Source organism: Martes martes (genome assembly GCF_963455335.1).
Source record: "Martes martes genome assembly, chromosome: 6".
Lineage (NCBI taxonomy): Eukaryota > Metazoa > Chordata > Mammalia > Carnivora > Mustelidae > Martes > Martes martes.
The window spans coordinates 115,284,175-115,305,318 of NC_137893.1; the positions used below are offsets into that span (position 1 = coordinate 115,284,175).

Consider the following 21,144-nt stretch of genomic DNA (forward strand, 5'->3'; position numbering starts at 1 on the left):
CAGCTTCAGACCAGTGGTTCTCAACCAGGGCTGATTTTGCCCCAGGGGACAGTTGGCAATATGTGGAGACATTTTTGGCTGTCAGAGCTGGGAGAAGGGAGCATGTACACCGCAGTCATCTTGTGAGTAGAAGTCAGGGATGCTGCTTAACCACCTACAACATACAGGTCAGCCTCCACAAGTACCAGTCCAACTCAAGATGTCAAGAGTGCCAAAAGTTGAAAAATCTGGCTTCAGATCCATAAAATACACTCTTCTGTTGGGGAAGAAACTGCCAGGCGCTTCCAGCTGGGGAGGAGACTCATGCTACGATGGAGTGGTGGTGTTCTGCTTGTCAGAGGCCCAACAGCTGGGTGCAACTCCTTCCCAGCAAGTGTTCTTCCGTCTTAGGAAGTTGCACTCTGACCCAGGCAGAACTGAAATTGGGGAATGTTTCCCCAGGTCACACACACCAAAAAAAAACCCCAAAAACCTTTCTCATCAGAAAAATTTTTTAAAGTTTTCGGATTCCAAAACAAATTATTCAGAGTTTCATAATAAAACATAACAAATTGCACAAAGTTAGAGCCTCCTATAATCCCACTACCCAGAGATGGTTGCTGAGTTTTGTGTGTGTTCCTCTAGGCTCTTCCTAGCCGTTATCTTTCTATCCGTAAAAAGAGAGGACAACAGGGACAGCTGGGTGGCTCAGTTATTAACCGTCTGCCTTTGGCTCAAGTCATGATCTCAGGGTCCTGGGATCAAGCCCCGCATGGGGCTCCCTGCTCAGTGGGGAGCCTGCTTCTCCCTCTGCCTGCCGCTCCCCTTGCTTGTGCTCTCTTGCTCTGTCAAATAAAGAAATAAAATCTTAAAAAGTAAAACAAGTAAAAAAAAGAAAAAAGAGAGAGACTTTTTTCTCTCTGCCACTTTCCTTCTAATGTATCTTGCGCACGTATCCATACCTAAATATACGGTGTTTCACTGTAAGATAACCATGAAGTCCTCATTGACAGATACATGGGTTACTTCCAATATTTTGCTATTAATAAAGAACAAGACCTTGGAGTGCCTGGGTGGCAAAGTTGGTTAATCAACCAACTCTTGATTTTGGCTCAGGTCATGATCTCAGGGTTGTGGAGTTGACCCCCGTGTCGGGCTCTGTGCTCAGCGCTTGAGTCTGCTTGTTCCTCTCCCTCTGCCCCTCCCTCCCCTCTCTCTCTCTAATAAATAAATAAAGTCTTTTTTTAAAAAGACCCTGAATAACCTTTTACTTTTTCATCTGTGCACTTGTGGTGCCTCTAAGTCCTGAGAAGTGTAAATGCTAAGTTCAAAGTATATGTATATTAAAATGTATCTGTATCATAAAATAAAAAAGGTCTTCATTTGCTTGTTGGCCAAGGCCTTGTAGCTATCAGATTGTACAGAAAAGGGAAAGTTGTCACACACAAACATTCACTAATGAATGGACTACTTATAACATTAGTCCCTCCTTGCTTCCTAAGTATCAGAACCTGGAGTGTCCATCCTACCCATTCTAATCTTGTTTGTCTCTAACTGTAAGCATATGACCAATGACAGGTTAATTGCGATAACTGCAAATCTTGCAAAAGATGGTAGATTTGATAAACTTGACAAATCGTGCTAGAAAACTGTTCAGATCTAAAAAATGTGGCTCTGGCAGACTCAGACCAGATAACAATAAAAAGGGAAAGGTGATAAAGTGATCACCAATAGATACTTATAAAAAAGAACAGTGTGGCTCGGATGGTTGGGCGTCTGCCTTCAGCTCCAGTCGTGACCTCCAGGTCCTGAGATCAAGCCCCATGTAGGGCTCCTGGCTCAGTGGGGAGTCTGCTTCTCCCTCTCCTTCTGCCTCTCCTCCTGCTTGTGCTCTATCCATCTGTCTCAAATGAATGAATAATACCTTTTTTAAAAAAAGAACAATATGAGTATTAAAGATTGAGGTCCTTAGGAAAACTGAGAAAGACCTCAAATATTTTTGCCAAATTTTCCTCTATGATTATGCCACAAAAATTGGAATGGGAAGGATACTGCAGCCTGAGACACGGTGCCCCTTGAGAAACACTTCATTTGTTCTTTGTTCATTACAAAAGTGTATCTGAAATTAGGAATATGCTCTTGTGCTTTTGTTCAGTTTTCATGACAGTCCCAATCAGACATCTTCTCTCCTCCAAACCCCAGCACACACCATGCAATTCTGGTCCCCATTTTAAGTGGATTCACTTTAGTTGAGCTTTTTCTGGTGTCAGTTCTCCTTAAGCTAATAAGCAGGGCCTCCACCCAGAAGCCCAGGAGGAAGGCTATGTCACAGCACTCATTCCTGGTATGTGAAGCAAAGTATTTCCTACAACCGTCTGATCCTTACGGGGGCTGATACACCACATGTGACAACTGGGTCCCTTTTCTTTTACCCTCTTATGAAGCTAATGAGGACAGGATGAAGAAAAGAGTCTGTGTTTACTTTGCCTTGTGCCATTATTCCCAGCTGCCAGCCTGGGCCCAGAAACCACAGGACAAAACACCCAGCTGCACGCTCTTGATACCCTCACAGGTCAGAGGGTATCACCAGTTAGCATTCCTAGGCCACCGAGAAAGGAAGCACACCACCACGGGCCCTGAAAACAGCCATGAGACCTTGTGGCTCTTTAATCCTATGGTACAATTCAGTAGTTTTGAAGAATATTGTCAAGCGCCGTAAGATAAAAGAGTCATAAAACACATTTGGTTCAAAGTCTATAAACAATGTACACATATATGTACACATACAACCTTCTCTCAGGCAATTTTCAAATAAAAATATACTTTCTACAGATAGTCTTAGAATGTCAAAGCTGAGAAGAACCCAAACAACTATCTAACCAAACTGCGTCTTACACATGAGGAAACTGAAGTCCTGGGCCAGGGGTCGGCAAACTTCTTCTGTAAAGGGCCAGAGTGAATAGTGTTGATTTTGTAAACCCTCTGGTCTCTGTTGCAACTGCTCAACTTTGTGTCGCACAAAAGCAGCCACAGACAATACATAAACAAACGTGTGGTTGTGTTCCGATACAACTTTATTTATAGACATTGAAATTTGAATTTTACATTATTTTTCACACACTACAAAAATACTGTCCTCTTGATTTCAGCCATTTAAAAATGTAAAAACCATTTTTAGCGGGCCATACAAAAACAGACGGTAGACTAGATCTGGCTCTTGGGCCATAGTTTGCTGACCCCTGTCCTAGGCCACTCTGACACCCAAGTGCAGTAACATTCTGCCTGCCGTGTTATATCTTCTTTGCTATTTGCTCTACCCATCTACATCAAAGACTCAGATCTGCTTCACCAGAAAGTGTACCATCTGTTAAAGTGTTTTCTAAATTTTAGGAGTAAATATTAAGATCTATCAGAAACATATGCCAGGCCACAATTGAAAGAACATCAATACAATGCCATATTGTGCACTAAATTAAAAACAGTCGACATAAAAATACAATAAATTTGAGAAACTCACTAAATTTGAAAAATAGGCTTTATTTTAACCAGTGGTATTGTATGACATCCTATATGGCATAACTGATTACAGCCAAGTTCATGAATACAAATAAAATAGCAGTGTCCCTCATTCTCTCTTTCGCTCTCTATTCAGAGAAATCAGGAGATGGGAGCATGATGCTCAGAAACCAAGGAGCTCTTCCACGGGCTCCAGCTGAGTCCAGGCTCCTAGAACATTCAGCTTCCTAATGCATATACAATCACATGTGCAAAGACCTTTATGAAAAAATATTCAGAGCAGTATTTCTGTAGGAAATCACACTAGCATTTACAACCAAACATGGCTGATAAAATTGATCTTGCTGTGGATTGCGAGGATTTGAACTGTATATAAAGGAGATGAGGCCTTTGCGTTCATTTTCCTTTAAAGAGGGGGAGAATCCCGGGCGAGGCGCCATCACAGTCAGCCTGCCTCCTTCCTTCTTGCTCCAGTTGACTCAGAGGTCCTACCCTGTCCCTCCGGAGCACACGTACCACTGTGCTGTGATAGAGAAATGGAGACACCTTGTCCCAAATACGAGATTCTGTCACACAGCCAATAGTGGAAGTGGCTCTACACATTCTTATTTCACAAGAGGTTTAGATACATGGGCCCTTATGTAGCACAAGACACCTGCAATTCAGGAAATTATGAAAAAACAACTCTTCTCCACCCCTGAGGATATTTCATCTTTATAAAGTTGAAAATATAAAATATTAGAATAATTTGCCCTTTCCCCCCATCAAAAGGAATCACATTCTCAAAGGATTCCTGCAATATACAAAATTCTGAAACAAAATTATTTCTCCCCAAACCAAGACCAAGAAGTCAATGTTAAGCTGCCAAGAAGACCCTCTTCCAAAGAAGGGTGGAAAAGACACCTCATTACTTTTTTTTTTAATAACCATTTTTAGACAAAGATAGCAAAAGGAGTTTCTGGCCTCATGAGCTTTTATTGTTCACTTTGATTTTCAGCATTTCTTAGCATTGGCTATTGGGAGTGAAGAGAACAATTGTTTTTCAAAGTCTGAGATATTCTCGGGAAAAGCCCTGATCTTTCCCATGACGGCTCCCCAAAAAGAGTTTGTCAAAAACCAGATGGCAAGAATGAAAACGCTATTGACCCATCTGTTCCATTTCTTCATAGTTTTCACATCAAAAGCACCTGGAGTATCAATTGTGTTCAACACAAAATAGTACTGGGGCTGGAGAGAGGATGATGTCACCTGCCCTTGGCATCAGCCGAGGTGACGTGGGCTCTGAACTACCCAAGAAGTCTTCACTGGCAAACCTGCCTGGCACCAGGGCCTCCCGAAGGGAACAGACAAGCAGCTGTGCATGCTCAAATAGCAAGACGTGCAAAACACATCGTCACTCTGCTGGGAATAAAGAGTACACAGGAAGTACACTGACAGCAAGAACCGGCTTCTGCCTGCTGGGGCTAATGCGCAAGAAATCTCTGCGCTGGAGGGGGGCGGAAGGCGGCGAGCAGTGAAATGGCAGCCCCTGGGGCGGGGGCAGAGAGACAGAGAGAGAGAGAGAGAGAGAGAGAGAAGCACGCACACGCATGCGCACACATGCACACACGACGCCTCCGAGGGCTCCCTGGTCACTTCTGGTTCGCCAGCGGCGGTGGGACAAGACGACTGCTTGCCGGGCTCCACACGTGGTCGGCCGCGCTGCCTGAACTATCTACACCTTCTTCTCTCCTCTTAAGGCACAAACATATTTACAGTTTCGCACATACCTGCTGAGTTCTGAGAATCACACTAAGCAAATCAATCACAGACTAGCGCACAGAAGGCAGTTGGTCCTTCTTGGCCGCGCGCCGTCGCTGAGGGCCGGCTTCCGCGGAAGCCCGAAAGTGTGTGCCCCCTCTCTGGGCCACTACAGGCTGTCAGCGAGACTACCCCCACCTCCAGACAGAGCCACGGGAGAGGCCAAAATGGCAAAAGCATGACTGGGATCTGGGCCGTTTAGTATCTTTATTTTGCACATAACAAACCCGAACAAGACGGCAGCCCTTGCCTGCCTGAGCTGACTCTCCCAAGGGGCAAGCAGAGGCCCCCTCGGAGCTTCTGGGACTGCCCGTGAAGCCACTGTGATCATAGTTTGCTCCTATTCTCTTACCCTCCCACAGAGACAGACACACACATGCACACGCACAGGAGCACACACACACACACATATACATACACACGCGCATGCGCGCATACACACACCCCTTCCACCATGGAGGAAATCTTTGCAACAAGAGGCACTTGAATGATATTTGGAGAGTTCCCACGGAAAGGCCTTCCCCTCACAGTGAAGTGGGATCAACAGAACAGAAACCAGGCTCTCAGGATTCCATCTCTTCTTGGTCAAGGGGTGGCGGCACAAAGCTGATGACTTCATCGTAGGTCAGGCCTAAAACCCGGGAAGGAAAGGTGGGATGTGAGACTTTAGACTATTCTCTTCGCTGGTAGGTACTCTAACTTCTAGGCTCAAGATCTTTCCTTCCTGTCCAGGCTAGTGGTTTGATGGACTACTTCAAATAACCCCCTCATTGCTTACGTGTGATAGCCTAATGGAACATGTGATCACAGAAGTTCAAGGATACACAAAAAAAGAGCTACTTTTACTTATTTGTTTCACTCAGCAGGGCCTCCTTTCTTAAAGCTCTCTGGAGAAGGTGCTCAAGAATAACAGCTCTTCCGCAAGCCACAGCAACAGGTAATTCTGGTTTGGGGGATCCATCTGGAGTTTTGAATGTGTGTTTTATGCAAAGAATCTGAAGCTGGACATACAGGAGACATGGGTTCCATGTACGGCTGTGTCCCTAACTAGGTCTAGGGTAACAGACATGAAATAAACTCTCTATCAATTGTGAAACTGTAATTCTAGAGTTCTAACGATTGTAAAACTATAAAAATACCTTATTCCCTACTTATCTCAGACAGATATTGTAAATGCAGATTCTGACTTAAAAACCTCAAAGCTCTATATGGCTGTTAAGAGGCCGGGTGCAAAATCAGACCAAACGTGAGCACCTCAAAGGTCCAGACAGTGTCCTCATCTACATCAGAGGAACATACCCGTTCTGCATCAGAGATACTAGTTACCAGTTTTAACAAGTTGGTTATAACCAGAAATTCTGTTTTCCCACAGCTTTTGGACAGTGGCTCATGTAAGAAAGATTTTTAAATTTAAATCCTCACACTAGATGTTAATCCTGCTCTTATAACTTACTTTTCCATTCATCTATAAGGAGGTCCCTGCTTTCAAAGGACTGATCATAAGGGTCAGCTACTGGTTCATCATCAGGATCATGGTACTGAGCAAAGTAGGCGTGTGCGAGGGCTTGGGCTGCCGTAATTCTCTTGTCTGAGTCCAATACAAGCATCTTCTCCAGCAAGTCGACAGCTTTCAGTCCCACGGATTGGAAGGAAAAAAAGAGTTTTTAACAAGTTAGCAAAAAATTAGGCCTTATTAAGCAAACACACTGTTTTGAATCTTCATACTGAACAAAGAGAATACATACATTCTCCCCCCATGTGTCTGCTCTAGGAAACATTACTCCTTTTCTTCTTTGTGTGTGTGTGTGTGTGTGTGTGTGTGGATGTGTTTTGTATTAAGAATACGTCACTAAAGAGGAATTTTTAAAAATACCTGAGACTGTTTGAACAAGCTTTTGTGGAACATCAATGCCAAAGCGTTACCACATAGTCAAACTGTGTCAAAAGGAAAGCCTACAGGCGCCTGGGTGGCTCAGTCAGTTGGGCATCTGCCTTGGGCTTGGGTCATGGTCTGGGGTCCTGGGATAGAGCGGGTGTCGGTGTCAGGCTCTCTGCTCAGCGGGGAGTCTGCTTCTCCCTCTCCCTCCGCCCCCCCGCCTCATACTCTGTCTCTCTCTCTCTCTCTCTCAAATAAATGGATAAAAATCTTAAATAAAAAAGGAAGAAAGAAAGAAAGCCTATAACCAAAGTAATCGAGAAAAGGTAAGCAGGGTGGCTTTTTAATTTTTTTACTTTTTTGTCTCCCTGTGCTATTTATTTACTAACATAAGGCAATGAATATTCATCAAACAGATCTCCCAACAATGAACAAATTGAGGGTTTTCCATGAGTGTGTGGGCAAGGCATGGTATTTGGATAAAAGAAATATAAAATTCTCACAATGAAAAACTTCAATATACAGAACAGTACAGTGAATACTCATATGCCCACTACCCATATCCAACAATAAACATTATTTATTTCCCTATCTATCTATCTAACTCTGTTTTTTTGGCTGGGCCATTTTAAAATAAAATGATAGACATGATACTTTACCCCTAAATATTTTAGCATAAAGACATCTTTCTATATAATCACAAAACCATCTTATCTGACAACTAAATAATTCTCAAATATCATCTAAAATCCAGTTTATGTTAAAATTTCTCCAATTATCCCAAAGTTGTCTTTTATACCTGGCTTCTTCAAGCCAGGATCCAATTAAGGGCCACACACTGCATCTGATTGGGCTTCCTAGGGTGAAAAGTACTATGTGCAGTCACCAATACCTTGGTGAGGAATAAGGTCGGGGTAAGGAAAAGATTCCTCTAAGATCTTGACAGCTAGAAAGACACACACTATATCAAAGGGCAATTCAAGTGCTCGCTTCGGCAGCACATATACAAAGGACAATTCAAGTTTTAATTCATGTTTTGAGAATAATAGTCAAACATGAAGTCAGTGACTGACAAAATACAGCTGTCATTGTTTACATCGTTGGTGTGTTCCTGCTCAGTTAATATGCTGGGCACAAGTTCGTGGTCAGTAACACCATGTTCTGTCTGCAAGAAGAAACTCTTTGTATGACATCACTGTTTGGCAGTGAGCTATTAGGCATGTTTAAATTCTGAGAACTGCAGTGCTGAGCACCAGATGGCCCAAAGCCTCCATTCAACTCATTGGCAGTCTGTATTGCTAAGTGGTATCCAGTTCTTTTGAATGTTTAAATGTCATGATTCCAGAGAAGGATGGATGTGACCTAAATAAGCTACTGGGACACATACATGCCCCCCCCCCGCCTCCCCCCCGAAAAAATGAGTTAACAAATCTCTTGGAGTTGGCTAACAGGAAGTCAAACAGTGAGCACTGCCAGGTCTGAAACATGAACTGGTACGATGAAAATACATTCGGAACAGAATGACAGACAAGAAAGCTACCAGCATGCAGCATAATTTCCCAACATCCTAGAGTATTTACAACTCAAATAGAGCTTGTCACAGATCCTTGAACTAGGTAATAGAGTTCAAATAAATCCTACAGAGCCAATGGGAGCATACCAGGGCAGATGCAGACCTAAACCAACTGCCTAAAATTCTGTATACCCCTGATGAGTCTGTGAACTCATTTTTGGATGTGAGAGTGGCCCAGCTGAGATCTGGCCTACTTACAATCTCCAAGGCTGACACAGACTCACCCAGGGCTGCCCACCATCTCAAACAATGTAAGCATCTCTGCCATTGTAAGAATTACCACAGTAACACTGAAATCGTTCTCAATGGTCACTGTGAATGAGGTATTTAAAAAGGGAAAACCACTGAGCTCTCACTACAACTTCTGAAGAGGGCATCGTGACTATCCGCTCTCAAAGGAGAAAACTAAACCTTTGTTATTAGTTTTTGGGACCCAGCAGAGGGATGACCCACTGAGAGAGTGGAGCACATACCAGTATAACACAATCTTCAGGGAAGTGAGAAGGTTGTTTAGACCATTATCATACCATGGCTCCCCTCCCTGTCTCATAGGAAGGCCTGGTCTGATTTTTCCATGTCTGCTGTTAAATGGCCTGGTCTACAGCACAATCCTTGAATCTGGGAAGTAGGGTCTTGGCAATGCCACTTCTAGGGACCAATCAAAGCACATGTTAGACCCCAACTTTAAGGAATAAATCAACTCCCTTTTTAGCCAAGGCAGTACATATCCTGCAGCCACTACTGTCCCATCCCTCTGCCAAGGATCCCAGAAGTGATGGTGGCAGGAAGGAATATGGAGCCATTCCTTAAAGTCTTCAGTGGCAAATTCACTCCACGAAGAACACAGAATGGTTAACTCCCTGGGGGAAGGGCAGAAGAAGAAGAGAAAGGAAAAATGCACGAAGATGGCAGGATCTGTGGGCCTGGGAAGCTACAGGCAGCACAGGGCGCACCGCAGGGAACTCCTGGGGGTGGGTCTTCTAAACCCCCATCTGTTCTTCGGTTGTTTCTGCCCTTGGCTTGGGACACCACAAAACACCAGCAGTTGTGAAGTCACAGGCTTTCCTCCGTACCTCCTTCTTCCAGTGCCCCTCAATCTTTTCTCCCAACATCCCCACCATTTGCTCTCCTTTCTTCACCATAAAATGTCATTTCCTCTACCAAATTCTAGGACCATATAAATATATAAGCATATCATGTGATTAAAAACCCAACAACACAAACACAGATAACAAATGGCATTACTTACCACCTTCCAGGACTTAATTAATGGTACCCTATTTAATCAAAAGGTCTTCTTTAAATCCCCAATTTATGTCATTAACAATTCAATATTCATGCGGTGAGGATATGATCAACTTACCCAAGGGATTGGCACCAATAAATACATTTGCAAAGTTCATTTTCGGCATCTGGGTCAAAGACTGAATGTAGTTTCTTGCCTGCAAAAATAAAACGTTTTCAAATGGCTTTGTTCAATCATGTTACTGCTCCCAGAGAGTCTCGGTCCTGCCAGGGAACAAGCGTTCACTGACAAGGTCTGCTAGCTTCAATGTTTATGACTGTCTTTGATATTCAATTAAAAGATTTCTCTCTTACTGCCATTCTAACTACCTTACGTATGATCAGCACTTTTGTTCATTCTGGCTATCTCTCACGGTTACATTTTAAGTGAACGAGAATGCTAAGCAATTAAGTTCCCTTTTATTAGCTTTCTGATCCAAGGATCAGAAGTTTTAAAAAAAAAAAATGAGGCCAAGATATCTAAGAAGTTCCCCTTTCTGAGACAGCCTTCCTGGAAAGCTAGGGATTGGGACTCCTAAAGAGAGTCTAGGACCAGCAGTTCTGACGGCACTGATCTCAGTAGGTACTCTCAGTTTGTAAAAAGGGTATCAGTGTTAAACCTTGTTAACAAAGTAATCTTGGTAATAAGAAAGTAAACATAAGCCTAGTATATTATCCTAAAAGTCTTGAACACATTTTAAAAATACTAAAGCAACTTAGTAAGAGTGACAAAGAATAATGGATTTTTAAGTTACATGGCCTATGCAGAAATCTTTCCCCTACCACTTAGGAGGTATGTCTTACGCAAGTCTCAACCGACTTATCAGTGACCTCATCTGCAAAATATTAGTATTAGATATTAGTATTTGGCTTGCCTGTATCATACGGTTATTGTGATATTCAAATAAGACAAGGCTCATGAAAAAGCTTCAAACTAAAATTTTGATACAAACAACATTTATATTACCAGTATAGTTGTTACAAGTTTGGTCCCTATGGTGGAACAGGCTTGAGTTTGAATCTTGACTTGATCACTTTGGGCAAGTTACTTATTCTCGTTAAGGCTTGAGTTCCTCTTTGATAAAATGAGATTCACAATGCCTACTCATGGGGCGGCAGTGAGGACTGGAGATAACAAACCAATACTTCCTTAGCACAGTACTTGGTGCAGAGTGAGAACTCAACAAACATTAGCTGCTTTCCCTGTTGCCTTTAGAAAGTTTGCTCTCACTCTTTAAGGGTGTTTCAACTTCACAATTTCTGAACTCTACTCAAAGGAACTTAAGGTGTCAAATACTTTTAAGGACTGATAGCTCTACCAAGGCAAACCCAAAAACTTGACCAAAAACTAGTCTTGAGAATAATCATATAAATACAAATATAACTCATAAATGTGTACTTCAAATATTAGGTATTAAACTGTTGCTATGACCTTCCCTATTTCAAAACATAAATCCCACTATCAGTCCATCTGAGTAGTTGAGATAAAACTCTGAATCTGTCTTAACCACTTAAAATTCCTATTTTAATATAGCTCAACCGTAAAAGTGTGTGTGTGTGTGCGTGTATGCGCGCACACGCGCGCACACAAAAGCCTAGAAAAATCTCTGGCTACTAGGGCAACTTCACCTTCTTAGTCCTTGTATGTGTAGCAAGAAGGGGAGGTTGCTTTGGTTGAGAATCTCTCCAATTTGAAAAGAAAGTTCTAGGAATTGAATATCCACATGTCTGTAATCCTTTCCTCCTCAAGCGCGTAGATAAAAGGATCAAGAGAAGATAGAAGTCAGAGAGACCTGTCTCGTGCAGAGAACAGTCATCCCTCCAATAAGGTAAATAAAGGTAAATTTAAAAACTACCTGAATATAGCTGAAGCAGAAACAACACTGCTGGGAAGGGCCTCTGTGACGACAGCCTGACTCCCAAAAAGATTAAGGGCACCGTGGAAAGAAGTGCCTCAACCATTTCTGATAATAAAACCAGTGTCAGATTAATTAGGAAGAACTGATAAAGATGACGAACAGCCCTATGTAAGTTGTTCGCATTTATTCCATATTATTTGCGTATTTTCTTTTAAATATAGTACTTATCAGTGATGGATCTCTAACAGACTTGTTTTTTTAATCTTAAAGGAAGAATCCTCTTTGGGTCATCATTATAAAAACTTGATGACTAGGAAAGCAACCTAACGGCCCTCAGTTTAATACCCTTCCAGCCTACAGTCATCAGATGCTAACATACCCTCACTAGGAAAACACAACAGCCTCTTGAGCACTAAATTCATAAAACCCAAATATAAAAATCATATCACTTTCTATTTACAAGCCTATAAATTATATTCTCAATCCAGAGGACAGGATGACATTTTCTCCCAAATGTCAGCATCCTGCCACAGCACAGAGGTGCTCATCCCCTTAAGCCCTCAAGGCACGTGCAAGCACTCAAGTGATATTAAAAACCGTGTTGCTTATACAGTGGCAACAGAATGAGGATGTGGCCTTCTGAATTGGATATCCCTATCCAGTCTGTTTGTTCTCACCTCATGGCTTGGCATCCTGTTAATGAGATAAGCAGGGGGGGTCCCCGTCAGACGCATAATCTGCTGAAGCTGGTTAATATCTTAGATGCCTAGTCAAGGGCATTGTTAAACATACAGTGCAAAAAAATAACTTTCAACTCACGTTCTTAAGAAGGCCACAAAAGCCACCCCAAAACGAACAAAAGAAACCCACTCCCCAGCCCCCACCCCCCACCCCAGGCCAGAGCCCAAGGCTGCGTGTGAAAGCCTGCTTCTGTGGAATGGCATGAGGGTTATTAGGCATGCAGCCCATAACTGGCCATGCAGATAAGGAAAATTACTTTCCTTTGGTTTTAGCATCATCTTTAATGTTAAATATTTTAGGCTCCCTGGAAAGAGACTGCCCCTTGATCCAGGATGCCAGCCAGAGAACTGTTTTCAAGTACTGACAGCCCAAACCTGCTTGCTTAGGGCAAGGGGTGGTGGTAAATGGAGATGATTTAGAAAATTTTGATTCGGCTTCAGACAAAACAAAATTTTCGCTATATCTATTCAAGGAAGAGGTTACATTTTCATGGCATGGGTTCTGGTAACTCTTCAAGGCACCACCCCTCCAAATGTAAGACATGGGTGCGTGTGGGAGCTGATAAGCAATGCCAAGTTTCAAGGACATTAGTAGTGGTACATTTATAAAACATGCCACAAACACACAATGGTGATGAAGAAAGAGGAGACACGGGGCAAAGTCAGAAGCTAATGGCAAAGACAAAATAGGCTGCTAATGGTAGCATAGCACGCCACAGTGATTTCCTCCACAAGTCTCTAACAGGTGACCAGGCTGATTTCACTTAATAAACAGCTGAGAGGAAGTCTGCAAAATGCTCTGCAGTGATCTGACCAGGAGGAAACTGCTAGGTCTTCCATATGTACAAGCACGTAAGGAAACGGTATTCCACACTTCTCTCTTTTTTTTTTTTTTAAAGATTTTATTTATTTATTTGACAGAGAGAGATCACAAGTAGGCAGAGAGGCAGGCAGAGAGAGTGAGAGGGAAGCAGGCTCCTCGCCGAGCAGAGAGCCCGATGCGGGACTCGATCCCAGGACCCTGAGATCATGACCTGAGCCGAAGGCAGTGGCCTAACCCACTGAGCCACCCAGGCGCCCAACACACTTCTCTCTTCTTGCTGCCCCACCAACCTGAACGCAATTCCCCCTCCCCCAAAATGTTATATGAACTGTTGGTTTATCATAAGTTCCTATTAAAGGAGCACTGATGGGATTTTTTAAAATCAATGCAATTCAATTAAAATCTTTCTATATTCCCTTTCTTCTGAAATATTAATTCCCTCCTCCAGTTGTAGCAGCATCTTCAAGGAGCACCCTGGTCAAGCAATCACACTTCTTTGTGGCTTCCTTCAGTAATTTTTCATGTTAACTCATTCCCTTGACCTCAAATTCTCTCATGGTCAGAGGACTACAAATATACCTGGCCAGCCGGCCCACAGGACAGAGCTAGGACCATGCGCTTCATCCTGCCTTTCCCAGTCCTTATGCCCAAAGACAGAGGCAGCAAATTCAAAAGGTGGCATGAAGCCCTTTTAACATTCTCTCAAAGTCTAGATTTACCTCGAAACAAATTACATAAAAAATAGTACTTTAAATGCCAAGTAATACAACAAAAGGGGCTCACTAAGTAAACCAGCAATAGCAGAATACTAGTTGGGTTTTAAAATCTTAGAATTCAGCCACCTCTCTCCTCTCTCTTAGGAATAATACTTGGCCGGTGCATTTTTCTATTTTTGTCTCCATTAGTCAAATAGGTTATTATATCCCCTTCCTATCAGGAAGTTAGGAAAAATATATTTCTAGAGAAAAATGGGAGTCAGTGAAAGGGCTTTTGCTTGCTTAATGATTTTTTTTTGTTGTTCTCTCATTGAATTACTACAGGTTCTGGGTCACTAACCAAAACAGTCCTCTCTCCTTAGCTGGCACCACCTATTGATCCCCTTTCTCACAGCACATCCCAACTTGTTCTCAATCAGTGCATCCATTATTGCATTTTCTTACAATGTCCTACTGTTTGTTGATTGGATTTCTAGATAAATGATGGCATCTGTATGTTAACTAGCTAGAATTTAAATAGAAATTTGAAAAGAAAAAGAATGATGGCATCATTACCTTACTACTTTTCAGGAGTAATGAAAATAGTGATTGGCTTGCTTTTATTCCATTTCTTCACTAATGAATTTTTCTTTTGATTTTTAAAATCCTTAAACAATCTTACTCACCTGGCTTTGTTATTTACACAGCATGTGTCCCACACACACCGTGTGGTTTTAAGATAAACTGGTACTTGGGCAGTATTACTACCACCAAACTAATCTTGTCTACCGTTTAAACCCCTTTTATCCACTTGCCATAACCATGTAGGGAAAAAACAAAAACAAAACAATACCTTTCTTACTCCTATATTCATTGTTGGAGTACATTCTATATTCTGATAGTCCATTTTACTATGCCCAACTCTAGAGCTATTTGAATGTATGATGTGCCCTATATCACATAAGATAATGGTATCTCATTAGGTTGGGCACCTGATGTTGTTTCCTTCTTAAAAATAAATGATGGATTAATAATAGGTAAATACCATATTATCCATGCTTTTCCTCTTAGAACTTCTTGTGACTAACAGCACATATCTATAGGGCCAATGGTTGGGTGTGGGAGAGGGGACTGAGAAGGAGCTGCTAGTGGCCATTCCCAGACAGGGAATGAATTTACTGTCTTAGTCTCATTCGTACTATTGGTAAATAAACTGAACCTCCTCTCACCCCCACTGCCTTGCCTCCATGTCTTCTGTATTACCAGTCTTTCTCAGCACATGCATTTAAAACAAGAAAGTACCATCTTCTCTAAGTAGCATTCCTTATCTTCTTTGATTCACTCTACCCAGCTTCTGCATTTAATAAAGCAAAAGAAAACACTCCTTTGGGTTGACACAGTGGCAACTCCGACAACGACTTTCAAAATAGTGTGCAATCGCATGAGATTAAAGTTTAGAGATCATGTTATCAGAACATCTGAGATGCTCAGCTCTCTCTGCCAAGTGACTCAGTGCATGACTCAGGCAAGTCACAGCTTTTCTGTGCTCTTCCTTCTTCATCTTAAATAAATAAATGAAACAAAATAATAGAGCCAGCACGGTCTCTTACATCCCTCCAAGTGGAAATTCACAAATACACTGGGCTTTGTGGTCTTTTAATGTACCAGAAACATACCAGATGACAATATTCTTTATGTTATAAGGGAGATGATGAACCATTCAAACTCACCTGCTCAAGCCTGCCTCAAGCCACCCAGCAGTCCTTCCAACGGGGCAAAGGGACCCCTTCAGTCAGAATGGTGGGAGGAGAATTCAGGAAGGCACAATTGGAGCTTGGCTCCACAGCTCTTTTTCCCTTTTAGTCAACTGCCTGGCAGCAGACAGAGGGGAAAAGGGAGAAAGGCTGAGTTTTCATGATTTCTCTCTTGTCTCTGCCTCCAGAAAATGACCAACAGCAGGAAATTGGAGCCAAAGTAAGCCAGAGTCACATTCCCATGGCTTCTCTCTACATCCCTGCTTAGAGGCAGGAAAGCATTAGCTCCAAAGCTTTTTCTCAGGTTATTCAACTTGTAATGACAAAGGCAGGCTGTGGGAGGAAGGATTTACTACAAGTCTACTCCAATGGATGTGAGGTATCAGGACTGGTCTGGAGATAGGGTAGAGATGTGCCCTTGTTGGGAATAGACAACTTTTACAAGATGTTGTGCGTTGTCTATTCTAAAATAGTAAAAAGCAGTAACTTCTGGAAAACGGCAGTAGCGTGGACACAATGCATACTTCATTCTTGTAGTGAAGCTAGACTAATACGTGGTAAAGTTCATGCTCTGAAAACACACACTAACCGAAAACTAAAAAGAACTCAAGTATATGTGAAACTTCTGAGAAAAATGATGTCAGGGCTTGATAACAGAGGCATATTTTCCTTTAATCTCTTGGAATGAGTTAGAATTGCAAATCATTTACTGGGATACTACTGCCCAATACAAGCTCTCATGATCTAAGTACATACTCCAATAGAGAACAAAACACACTCATGCATGGGGGCAGACGAGTGCACGTGTACACACACACACACACACACACACACCCCTCATCCAGGAAGTCAGCACAAAAGGGCACACATGCTTACAAACATACCCGGGGCAAAGTACAGATTGATGGAAGGCAAGTGGCAGAGGCTCCCAACAGGGCAGATAATTACAATCAAAGCATCAACTCACAGACTCTGAGGAGATTTTCTTCAAAAGATCAGCCCCTGGGGTTCCAACGAGTCTTAAAATGAGCTTCAACTGATCAATATCTAATGGTGGACTATAAAGGAAAATGTTGGGACAAAATAAAAATAAAAAACAAACGACAACAAACAAAACAAAACAAACAAAATACCCCAATAACAAAAAGTAAAACCCCCAAACCAGGCCAAAACGGTGAATTCATCTAGATCAAGGCTTCTGTGGGGACGGTCACTCCAAGTGGAACACGCTCCTCCTGTACAAAGACTCAGAATGGCGCCACACACATATACAATTTATATTCATTTTGTGGATCTGTCAACATCACTGGTCAGTAAAGCGAAGTGACTTTAGCTGGGTACTTAGCTGCCGAAGACAGCGGGTGCAAAAGCAAAAGCTTCACTCAGTCCACACCGACTTCCTCACCTTCCACCAAAGCATTAGTAAGTAGCCAGTTAAGCAAAGAGCACTGGTAAGCAGAGTGCTACAGACAAGAAAAAAGCAGCAGAGCACAGGAGCGAGGGCCAGCCAGGGCCACCTGTGTATACTCCCCGACGGCTTAAGCTCCTTCCTAATACGACAGGAGCCTTGACTATCCCAGAGCCTAACCACTTGAGCGAGCCCTCTAGAAAACCTCTCTCTCTACACGGCTTCCCCGGGCAGAGAAGAGCGGTGAGCGACGGTCGGCCAGCAGAGGGCGCCACTCCCCTACCGCACGGGCACGTGTTCCGGGAGCGCCATGATGAAGCAGGACTCCGGAGGTTTCCACCTCACAAGTGCGGTGGCAAAGCTCACACAACCCTGAGGCTCTGAGCAACGGGCTACAATGTCCAAACCTTTATTCTGGTAGCCAACTCTTCCATGCACACTCACAGTGTATGTGCGTGTATTAACCAGAGGCCAAAAACTTTGCATTTGTTCTTACTGCCTTTAGCCTTGCCTAAAAATGAAGTTAAAAGGGGAGAAAGAGAAAAAGTCATATAAAATAGCTTTTCATATTCCCTATGAAAATGCGAGTAGTTTATCTCCATGTCTATCCTGACATTCAGAGGAAGGAGGGGAGGAGGGCTGTCTTCTGATGCCCGTCACAAATCCTGTCAGCTTCTTCACCCATCAGGTCCTTCTCAGCTTCAGGTCTCAGCTTAAACTTCACTTCTTCAGACAGGCCTCCCCCAACACTCTAAATACGGAAGCCCCCTCTTCCCTGTATTCTCTACCACAACACAATGCTTTCCAACATCAAAGTGCTTCTCACAATCTAGAGTTACTTTGTTTGCTTTCTGTTACCTCTGTAGATCTGTAGCTCCCGAGGGTAGGGGCCACCTATCCCCAGCGCTTTGCTGGCCTTCTGCTACATGGTGGGCACTCAGAAGACTTGAGGAGAAGGTGGAGCAGGATGGAAGGGAGGATGGAAGAAAAGATTTCTGCTTATGATTACACATATAAAGGTAATATGGTGTAACTTAAAAATAATGGCCTCCGCAAACCATAGTTGCTTAAGTTACAGGAATTACTTATGCAATATCACTGGCATCTTGCCCTGTTCTCTTTTTTCCCCCAGATGAAACTGACTGAAATGGAAGAAAATTCTAGACAGGAGTCAACAAACCCCAGCCTGCTGCCTGTTTTGAAAATAATGTTTTATTGGAACACAGCCATTCCCATTCGTTCACGTGCTGCTTTCACTCTACACAGCAGAACTGAGCAGTTACAACAGAAATCACAGGGTCCCCAAACCCTAGAAGATTTACTATCTGGCTCTTTCAAGAAAAGGTTTGTCCAACCCCATCCTAGACCCAAGTAACTTGTACTCTATAGAAAACAAGGATAAATTAGAAACAAGTCCACTCACACAAATTATTTCTGAATTAAGAATAGTAGAGAATTTTGTCATCTGCAAATGGCAAAAATCAATGGGTTCTGGAGGTTAAAATTTCAATACTGATTCTGAGTTCAAAGTGCTGACAAGAAAAAAAATCTAAAGCATGCATTAATGCAGAGAGAGTGGGGAGGGCAGATGATTACTGTCTTGCTCTAAAATAATCAAATTAACTATACAACAGTAGAATTTAGTACAGGATCCCCTTTGCCCATTTAAAATGATTCAATAAGCGTTAAGTCCCCTCATGCTCCTCAGGAACAAACTGAAGTGGGTAGCTATCCCACATCACAAAGCATATCATATACGAAAACTGACTACTGACTACTGAAACCAAAAACTGACTACTTCAACTCTCAAACAGGTAGTCTGACAATCAAAAATAGTCTCTAGAAATAAAGCTGTTGAGATGGGTACCCTCATTCAGGAGACTCCTAACTACTGAGATGAGAGTCAAGTTTTAACTTGACAGGGATGACGGAAGACTCTAGGCTGTTTCTTTATTGCCCCAACTTCACTTCAACATACCTGAAGAGTAGGCCACGCCCACTACTCACAGAGCTCATTACAGCAATGAGCTGGGGGCCCCACATCTCTCTCTTGCTTCTGCCAGCACGAGACAATCACAGGTCTGAAGAATAAAGCTGCAATTCCTCAGCCCCTCAAGGCCCTCCTGGCTTTGGCTTCAAGCTTCTTTTCTGACTCTGCCTCAGACTATTACTCCTTAATGCACTCAATGCTTCAATCCACACCAAATATTGTAGGCACTGCTCAGCTTCCAGCTTCTTATACACCCAAGTCATAAACAGAAATACTTTCCACTCTCTCCTCCTACCAAGCCTTTTCTTATTTATTTTTCAAAGTCCTACACAACAAGGACTCTGCCATCAAGTCTTTCTGGATATCTTAGGTTCGAATTAATCTCTACTTCTTCTCAATAATTTATCTATACCTCTATTCTAGCATTTTTATCAGTCTGTCTTATTTTGTAACCAGAGGAGAGGCATTTGTTTCTACCTAGGAGTTCCTAACTCCTAGAACTCACTTTCCACTGAGTATGATCATTCTGTTTTGGGGGACAGCTGTTATATTATCTCTAGAACCTTCCACAGAGTAGTTTGATAAACACTGGTTGGCCTGAAAAGACCTGCTGTAATATGCTTTTTAACTCCGCTCTACCCCTCTGCCTTGCCCTCAAGACCTATAATGACCATACTCTATGGAAAGTCTAACTAGAAAAAAAGATAAGAAAAGTTGTTTCATTTAATATCAGGCCTAACAAAGTTTTGAACACGCCATCTGAAGTGTTTACATTATAGAGAGTATGCAAACACAGGGCCACGAGTGTGTAAGGGCCATGGACAAAGACAGCTGCTTCAGCATGATAGCTGATACTTAGGAGATTAGTAAACACACAATGCAAAATAGAAATCTACTCAGGAGCTAAAAGCACTTGCATGAAGGAAGTCAAAGCATGCAGACCTCGGAAGAAATCACCATAGGTTCTCCAAGAGCTGGCAAATCCACTGAAATACAGGTCAGTCTTCCAATAGTACCGGCTACTGTAAGGCCACTACCATTGGTCCAGGCGGTTAAGGCCAGAAGGCACTTCAAGAAGCTGCATCAGCAGAGCAAAGCAAAATTCACATTATGACAATTGTTATTTCCACAAGTCATTCTTCATAATTGGTTTAACCCCTTTTTTCCCCTAGACAGAAGAAATTTTCACTATTAGGTAAAAATGTGTTTTATTGGTCATCATCAAACCGTTAGAATTTAAATCCCAGATCTCCTGGTCCTTTCTGAAACAACCACCGACGCCTAAGCCTACTCTTAGGCTCTCTGTCACAAAAGTAAAAGAGAGAACGAACAGTTAGGGAAACCAACCTAAGGGGACTAGGGTAATCACAGGGAAAATGAGAGAGGACTATTCTCTTTACTTCTAAGTGTTCTAGGCAACTCTGAAAAAGCGTCCACAGGCCGGAGAGTCGAAGATGAGGAAGAGGACCAGTGGCAGGACCTCCCCGCAGTGACCACTGTGTGTGAGCTGCAATTTTCAATGAGACAAAACCCATACAAAGCCAGAACATCCGTGTTTGGAGGGTGGGAGATCCTCCTGGTGACAGGATGGACTAGAAGACTCAGCCTACTTTCTTCTCTTCTTGGTTGTCAAAATAGTCACTTTCATTGTCACACACAAATTCTTAAGACACTCTAGGTACCTTAAGAAAATTCCAACCTTCTCTGGGAAAAAAAAATTTCTGTATTTTCAAGTCGGGACAAGAAAAGGCAAATAATCTAGTGAAATATTTCTCTTCTTCAACATTTATTAGGACACTTGCTTTTAGTGCCTAAAGTGAAACTACTTTTTTTAAATGAGAGAGAAC

At 42.5% G+C, this 21,144-nt stretch overlaps 1 protein-coding gene across 2 annotated transcripts in view; it reads right to left on the minus strand.

The window, feature by feature from the left end:
• Nucleotides 1-3,035: 3,035 nt before the first annotated feature.
• MAPK14 (mitogen-activated protein kinase 14) overlaps nucleotides 3,036-21,144 on the minus strand; it is a 77,933-nt gene continuing 59,824 nt past the window's right edge. Inside the window, exons 9-12 of one of the 2 annotated variants that reach the window (XM_080807274.1) lie at nucleotides 12,565-12,644; nucleotides 10,108-10,186; nucleotides 6,749-6,922; nucleotides 3,036-5,926 (exon numbers count right to left, since the gene is read on the minus strand). In XM_080807274.1, the coding sequence (XP_080663400.1) occupies nucleotides 5,859-5,926; nucleotides 6,749-6,922; nucleotides 10,108-10,186; nucleotides 12,565-12,644 (401 nt within the window). In that variant the 3' untranslated portion in view covers nucleotides 3,036-5,858. Of the gene's footprint in view, nucleotides 5,927-6,748; nucleotides 6,923-10,107; nucleotides 10,187-12,564; nucleotides 12,645-16,866; nucleotides 16,947-21,144 lie in introns of both variants that reach the window. The other variant, XM_080807273.1, reaches the window with a different exon arrangement.